This window comes from Ceratina calcarata, unplaced genomic scaffold (genome assembly GCF_001652005.2).
Source record: "Ceratina calcarata isolate Rehan_Ccalc_2016 unplaced genomic scaffold, ASM165200v1 scaffold714, whole genome shotgun sequence".
Classification (NCBI taxonomy): Eukaryota; Metazoa; Arthropoda; class Insecta; order Hymenoptera; family Apidae; genus Ceratina; species Ceratina calcarata.
Window position 1 is genome coordinate 1,005 of NW_017178412.1, and position 8,321 is coordinate 9,325.

General features: G+C 48.0%; 1 protein-coding gene across 1 annotated transcript in view; it reads left to right on the forward strand.

The window, feature by feature from the left end:
• The first annotated feature begins 5,726 nt into the window (after nt 1-5,726).
• Nucleotides 5,727-8,321, forward strand: part of LOC108630255 (uncharacterized) — a 3,352-nt gene continuing 757 nt past the window's right edge. The window contains exons 1-3 of the mRNA XM_018033438.1: nt 5,727-5,790; nt 5,849-6,024; nt 6,256-7,441. Coding sequence (XP_017888927.1) covers nt 5,727-5,790; nt 5,849-6,024; nt 6,256-7,441 — 1,426 coding nt within the window. The remainder of the gene's footprint in view (nt 5,791-5,848; nt 6,025-6,255; nt 7,442-8,321) is intronic.

The following is an 8,321-nucleotide window of genomic DNA, read 5'->3' on the forward strand; positions in this document are numbered from 1 at the left end:
TTTGCAAATGATAAACTATTGTAAGATTGAATGTAGCTGATAAGATGATGAAGCGTCGACTAGGGCTCGACCAGGACAGAACGGACATGGAGCGTCGACTAGGGCTCGACCAGGACAGGACGGACTTGGAGCGTCGACTAGGGCTCGACCAGTCCAAGTATGGAGCCGAATCATTATCTTTCCTTGGAGGAAAGTGATTCGGGCTCGAGTTCGAGGCATGACTGGAGATTGGTGGCTGCGGACAGCACTGATTAGAGCGAACGGACCAGGTCCGCGGGGGTGCCGGTTTCGGGCTTAGTACCTGTTCGCGAATTCTCCGCTCCGAGGAGCTTTTGGGGAGAAGCGAACACAGGTGGCCACGGGTTTGCGCTTTCGTTCGTTTAGGGTAGAGCGATCGAGTTGGCGCTACTTAGCCGCGCTTGTTAATTGTAGAGCGATCGAGTTGGCGCGATCTAGACGCGTTTGTTAATTGTAAAGCGATTGCATTGGTGCGGCTGTGGCATCGTTTTTGCCAGCAGGCCATCTGATTGGTGCGGCGGTGGCAGCGTTTTGGGGTATAAAATCGGCATCCCGAGCCGATCGGGCTTCACTTCGTTTTTCGGAATCAGAACGACAGGGGTACTGTTTGTGCGTATTGCGATCATTTCTTTAAAAGTTCTAATAAATTCGTGAGAGCCATAAAAATCGAAGCGTTTAGTGAGTTCATTTGAAATCAACCACGGTCCTGGGGGATTTACTCGCTTTCACCTCTTCGGAGTGAACAGTTTCGAGTTTATTTTTCCAATTAAGAACTAAAATTGAATCGTTGATTAGAATTTCTTCGAAATGAGAATCAAAGTTCAAACGTTAATTGAATTTTTTTTAATTTTTTATCCCTGTTCTTACTCTTTTGAACCTCATCTTCCTACTTTTTTAATATACATACATCTCGCATCCATAAAGAAGAAATCTCATTTAATAATTAAATTTTAATTATTAATTGAAAAAATCACAATGAATGATTAAAATTTAATTCTTAATTGATGTTCAATTGATTTACAGCTTTAATCACTTATCTGCAACCCTAGTTGAAGCCAATGAAGTGATTATATGTACAATGAGATGTCGTGAGGCTTCGTGAGGATATGTGTACGATCAGGGATCACATATTAGTGTGCAATAATAATAATAATGTAACAAAAAGAATTCCTATTACAGCTATTGTACTTTACTGAGTATTTATTGAACAATAAATTAGATTCCAATAGATTACTAATGCGTATAAGGTGCGCGCATAGTGGGGGATAGCTATACTCAGGCGTAATTCTGTACTAGAAGGATCGTATGTACAACGAACTCATTGTCAGATTTTTGTAGTTCGTATTGGCAGGGTAGCAGAGTAGACTTTTCAATTAGATTAAATCTTTAATTCAATTGAACAACAACTAGCAACTAACGTATATGTATTAGCTACTTAAATCTAGAGAAAACGGGCCGTCAGCTGAACTCTGCTGTTCAAACTACGCGCACAGCTAGGTTCAAAGCTTAAAGCTAAGACATACCAGCATTCAAGACTGGGTCTACGCTATGGGCGGAAAAATCCGCAAATCTTACATCAAGACTTTTAGTTCCACTCTTCTTCACCGTAAATGCGATCGAAATTCCGCAAATCTTACATCACTGCTTGTGGGCACGCAACATGTTCTGTAAGTGCAACTCTAATAATTTTTTCACATATGCGACAAATTGTGACTACGTCCTCTGCAAGATATACTAATTTCCCTCTATCCTTTAATGCGATCAAACTGTTTCCGTAAATTCCTTTTTCAACCGTAATTGCTTTTATGCATTCTACGCATGCGATACGTTTTTTTAATTGTCGTACGACATACCCTGCAATATAACGAGAAGCTTCTTGGGAAAAGTCGCTGATATTACTTACATCTAGTATGTAATCGTGATCATTTAGGTTTTCTAAGTTTAAGTTATCTGTTAGAAAATCAGGTTTAGCGCACTTTGTTATGTTGGCAATCTTCTTGCAACGAAGACGATCGAAGATACACAAAGTTCTCCGATTCGTCTTAACTATCCTTGGCGAGTAGCAACCAGGGCTGGGATAATTTTTCTCGCACTACGAACAGGATACTTTTGGTGCATGTGTACTCTTGTGGATATTTCTTTTTGTTGCGAAGAAAAGAGCATTCACCCTCGTGACTCGAAAATCCCATAGAGCGTGTTTCGATGTGCTCTTGTGGATTTAGCGAGTAATTAGGTTGAATGCGAGGCACATCATTTAAAATAATTTGCGTTCTCCACTCGTCAACCGAGGTAAGCCCACAAATTATAACTACGGTCCTGTTCATCGTTATCGACATGCATTGACCGATCACGATCAGCTGNAAGATGCGTTGAGTTTTTCCTGCGCCACAGGCTTGCCTGGGTGAATACGAGAACAACGAACGCGGCGTTTGCAAATGATAAACTATTGTAAGATTGAATGTAGCTGATAAGATGATGAAGCGTCGACTAGGGCTCGACCAGGACAGAACGGACATGGAGCGTCGACTAGGGCTCGACCAGGACAGGACGGACTTGGAGCGTCGACTAGGGCTCGACCAGTCCAAGTATGGAGCCGAATCATTATCTTTCCTTGGAGGAAAGTGATTCGGGCTCGAGTTCGAGGCATGACTGGAGATTGGTGGCTGCGGACAGCACTGATTAGAGCGAACGGACCAGGTCCGCGGGGGTGCCGGTTTCGGGCTTAGTACCTGTTCGCGAATTCTCCGCTCCGAGGAGCTTTTGGGGAGAAGCGAACACAGGTGGCCACGGGTTTGCGCTTTCGTTCGTTTAGGGTAGAGCGATCGAGTTGGCGCTACTTAGCCGCGCTTGTTAATTGTAGAGCGATCGAGTTGGCGCGATCTAGACGCGTTTGTTAATTGTAAAGCGATTGCATTGGTGCGGCTGTGGCATCGTTTTTGCCAGCAGGCCATCTGATTGGTGCGGCGGTGGCAGCGTTTTTGCGTATAAATTCGGCATCCCGAGCCGATCGGTCTTCACTTCGTTTTCCGAAATCCGAACGACAGGGTGTACTGTTTGTGCGTATTGCGATCATTTCTTTAAAAAGTTCTAATAAATTCGTGAGAGCCATAAAAATCGAAGCGTTTATTGAGTTCATTTGAAATCAACCACGGGCCTGGGGAATTTACTCGCTTTCACCTTTTCGGGGTGAACATTTTGGTGCCGAAACCCGGGACTTTCCGGTTCATTGCGCGAGTGGTCTAGTGTCCGTGAAAAGGGAAATCGTTTTTTAATACGATGGTGAAAAGGGCTTCTCGAGGATGGAAACCCTCGGTTAAGACTGCCTCGGAGGGACCGCAGGCGATGCTCCAACATGGTCAAGCACTGCCGGTGCGCGTGGAGGCAACGGCGATGGTGGCAGAGACCGCTGCAGCAGAGACCGCTGCAGAGGATGGACCACGGCAGCCAGGACGTCGACGCGCGTCGTCGGGAAGAGCGTGGAAAGCGGCTTCCACAATTCAGAGAGGGGAGACAGATGAAGATCTGTTGGAGGCAGCCATTGCAAGGACTGAGGACCCCGCGGAGGATCAACGATCTCGCAGCAGGAGAAACGCGACAGCAACCGCGACCAACGCGGAGGCGACGATCGACGATGCTCCTCCGCAACCCTTGGGTCGGTTACGTGCGCGAGCGTGAACCGCACGCGGGAGACCCCCCTGTACGATGTCAGGAAATCGAGGGCAAAAATCGACATCACGGCGAGGACGTGCGACGGCTGGCAGGAAGCGCGGAGCAAGTCCTATCTTAGAAGCGGAGGAATTGCAGCGTGGGTATATGTGGGGAGGTCGAGATCCACCTTCGACGGGAGACAGAGTAGAGGAAAGTATTGTGTCGATTCCGCCCCGACGACGCGTCCGTTTCGACACGTTGGACGAGGGTGGTAAAAGTGATGGCCAGGAGCCCGATGGGCACCCGAGCCTGTTTGACTTTACCCCCAGGAGCAGACCAACAATGGGGGCACGAGGATGTGTGTATTCCGACGAGGATATCGCGGAAGCGTTCCGAGCAGGATTGACGCCGGGACCGACGGCGCAGGAAGCTGTTGTCCGCAGATGAAGCGGTAGCGCAAGGGCGTGCTCCGCCAATTCCGTCGACAACGACACTAGGACGCACATCGCCGCTTTGGACGACCACGACGGCTCGAGGTCGAGCACCGCCGAACCGCGGCACTGCGGCCGTACGAGGGAGTATGGGGCTTTCTGCAGACGTGCAGGAACACAACTTGACGGCGGTACCAACAACGGAGCGGCTGGGTGAACGGAGATCCTCGCCGATGGTGCTGTCAACGGCTCCATCAACGTCGGCAGCGCGAATACGCGCGCCGTCTCCCACAGCGACTGCCCATGCAGAGGACGTTGCAGCTCACATCGACGACCAGCGGACATCATCGTCAGCACGTCGCGAAAAGAACGATTCGAGGTATTTGCCATTGACTAGTCGCGGTCGTTTAGACGAGAGTTTCTCGAAACTTGAGATGCGGAACATTCCGACGCGTTAGAAGCCTTTGGTAGGCGCGATGATTATCAAAATCAAGCAGCAGCTTGCGCTAGGCGCGAAAGCTGTGCGGACCGAAGTTACGATCCGGCATCTGGTGATGCGGATCATTCTATGTATGAGCGAGATCGAAACGGCGAAAGTGCCGAAGATAGATTAGCAAGAGCCATTGAGAGAACGCTAAATTCGGCGACGCGTTCTAATTTATTAAGCGGCGAGTCATGCCTAGTGAATAGGATGACATCGGCTAAGCGATTGCCAGTCTTTTCGGGGGATGCTCTCGACTGGATACGCTTTAAGCAGGCGTTTGAAAGTAGTACGCGGCTAGGAGATTATTCGGACGCGGAGAATATAATGCGTCTTTCGGACGCATTGAAAGGAGAAGCGCGAGACGCGACGCGAGCCTTGTTCGTCGGCGGAGATAGCGCGGAAGAAATAATGAAAACTTTGGAGATGATGTTCGGGAACGCCAAATTGATCTTGGCTAGAATTCTGCGTGAAATCAGCGAATTACCGAGGATTGAGTCCCGCCGTGTTAGCTTGGTAGAATTTGCTACGCGATTGAGGGCCGCGGTCAGGGCGATCAAATCTCTTAGCGGAAATTCGGGGTATTTAAATAGTCCGGAATTAGCAAACCGACTGATAGATAAACTGCCAAGCGCGATGTACCACAGCTACGTGACGTATTCCCATTACGCAGGGGAAGACGTGTCGGATTTAGAAAAGATCGCGGATTTCGTCTACAAGGAAGCGGTTATGTCCGTCAAGGCGGGGATAATTCAATATGAACCGCGTACGGCATCGAATTATTCGAAGGGCGCGGCGCGAACACATTATCAAAGGGGTAGAGGCGTTTTCGCGACGAACGATGGCGGGGTCTCAGAGAGCGGAGAGATGCGCCCAAAGGAACCGACCGCGAGATGCGCTTGTTGTGATCGGACGCACAACACCGAGGCGTGTTCACAATTCGCGAGGTTACCGGTAACTAAACGTTGGCAGGTCATAAGAAATAAGGGTAGATGTTATAATTGCTTAGCGACTGGACATTTACAAACCGCATGTAAAAAACGGGCGTGTGATAGATGTGGCCGTCGCCATCATCCGTTGTTGCATACGGAAGCGAAGAACCCGGTAGTCTCTAAGGTCGAAACGCGGACTCCTGCTCGATCGGGGCCATGACTAGCCAGTTCGCTGTTAAAATATGTGCGAATAGTTATAGAGGGCCCGCGCAATTCGAAGGTAGTCTACGCACTATTAGATGAAGGTGCGACCGTTACGCTGATAAACTCTGAAATAGTTAGGGAGATAGAAGCTGAAGTAACGCAAGCTCATAAGGTATTGAGAGGAGTAGGGAGTGACTCCGCGATCGCGTTGTGCACCGAAAAAGTAAATCTAACGATTAGGGGTAGTGATAGATCTTTCGAGTTAAACAATGTACTCGTGGTGAGCGAGTTAGCGTTACCGGAACAACGTGTGAGTCGGGAAATTGTTGAGCTTTGTAGACAAAAATCGGGAATCGAAATCGAAGCTTATGACGCAGCACCAGACATGATCATCGGGCAGGATAATTGTCAATTAATTATTACAAGAGAATATAGAGAATTAGAAAGAGGGACGTTATTTGTTTCCCGTTGTTTGTTGGGATGGTCGGTACACGGAGGGTTTTTTGAACGGAAACGGGAATGTATCACTGTAATTGATCAGGTAGATGTGCCGCTGAGTATGGAACAGGAATTAGACAAACAGATGAAGCTATATTTTGACATCGAAGCGATCGGTATTAGTACGCATGTCAAGGCGAAACGTGAGGATAGGCGCGCCTTAGAAATCTTAGAAGCCACGTGTACGCACACGGGCCGGGAATGGCAGGTCGGTTTGCCATGGAAAGAGGACCACGTTACGTTTTCAGACGGTAGAAAAACGGCGTTACAACGGTTGAAATCGTTAGAGAAAAAATTAGACCGCGACGAGGCATACGCGAAGATGTACTATCGGGAAATAGACCGGATGTTCGAAAAGGGTTACGCGCAGAAAGCTACGGCTGTACCGTTGGGAAAGAGACTTCGATATTTACCGCATTTCGGGGTATACAATATCAATAAACCGAATAAAGTACGGGTGGTTAAGGACGCGGCGGCAAAAGAGGAGGGCGTAAGTTTTAATGACCTTCTGTTAACGGGTCCGGATTTATTAAAGTCCCTTCCGGGAGTCATTATGCGATTCAGGCAATTCGCGTATGCTGTGAAAGGAGACATTCGCGACATGTTCTTGAAAATCAAGATACGCGAGGAGGATCAGGACGCGCAGAGATTCTTATGGCGAGGAGCGGATAGGCTGGGAGAGCCGGTCGAATATCGGATGACCTCGATGCTGTTCGGGGCAAAGTCATCGCCATGCACCGCGATCTACATTAAAAACAAAAATGCATCGCGTTACTTTTCGATTTTTCCGGATACCGCGTTTAGTCTGATCGAAAATTGCTATATGGATGATTTTCTGGATAGTTGCGAAACTATAGAATCGGCGACCGATAGGGTTCGACAAGCGATCGAGATAAATAAATTCGCTAACTGGGAAATGCACGGTTGGTGTAGTAATGCATCAGAGGTTTTAAGCGGGTTAAAAACGGACGATGATCCGAGTAGTCTAGTGAAATCGGAGGTGAATCAGATTAGTGATGAAAAGGTCTTAGGGTTAAGGTGGCTCAACACCAGTGACGAGCTAATGTTTAGCTTCAATCAGCACAAGATTACAGCTGAATTTTATTCGGGACAGAGAAGGCCCACAAAGCGGGAATTTTTAGGGATAATCATGTCCATTTTCGATCCGTTAGGGTTTCTTACCCCGTTCACCATTCAGTCTAGGATATTAATGCAGGAGATTTGGGAGAGTAAGATCGGTTGGGATAATACGTTACGTGACGCAGAGTTTGTACGTTGGCAGCAATGGTTGCGCGATTTGGAGAAAATTAGGGCCGTTAGAATCGATCGGTGTTATCAAAATTCAAAGAATCAAGTAAAATCAGCGGAACTGCATATTTTTTGTGATGCGAGTTCAAAGGCCTTTGCTGCAGTTGCCTACTGGCGTTTCGAGTTAGCTAGCGGAGGTTTTCACGTCTCGATTGCGATGGCGAAGAGTAGAGTCGCACCCTTAAAGGTGACGTCGATTCCACGGCTAGAGCTCCAGGCCGCTCTGATAGCTACGCGGCTAGCGAAGTTTGTCGCGAATGAACACGTGTTCGTAATAACGCGCCGCGTGTTCTGGTCAGATTCTAAGACGGTGCTACAATGGATCAGGAAAGATCCCCGCGAATTTAAAATCTTTGTCGCGAACCGGTTAGGAGAAATTCATGAGAACACCGATGTCAGGGAATGGCGATGGGTGTCAACGAAAGACAACCCGGCTGACGACGGCACTCGGTCTGCTCCGAAGGCCTTAGATAGGAATAGTCGGTGGTTAACTGGGCCGTCCTTTTTGCGCGAATCGGACGCCGCGTGGCCAGTGGAGAACTTTCTATCGGCGAACAGCGACGTAGAAGCTGTATATGCGAACGTTGAGGCAACGGTGGTTTGCGCGTCTAATAAAGACCCAGATTTGATCGATTTATCGCGATTCTCAACTTTTGAACGATTATTAAGAACAGCGATTGGCATAGTAAAAGCCGTAGACATTTGGAAAAAGAGGAGTCGGTCTTCTTTAGAGCGTAAAGAAGAGGCTGAACAGATTTGTACCAAGTTGAGTCAATTAGTAGCTTTTCCGGTAGAACTGAG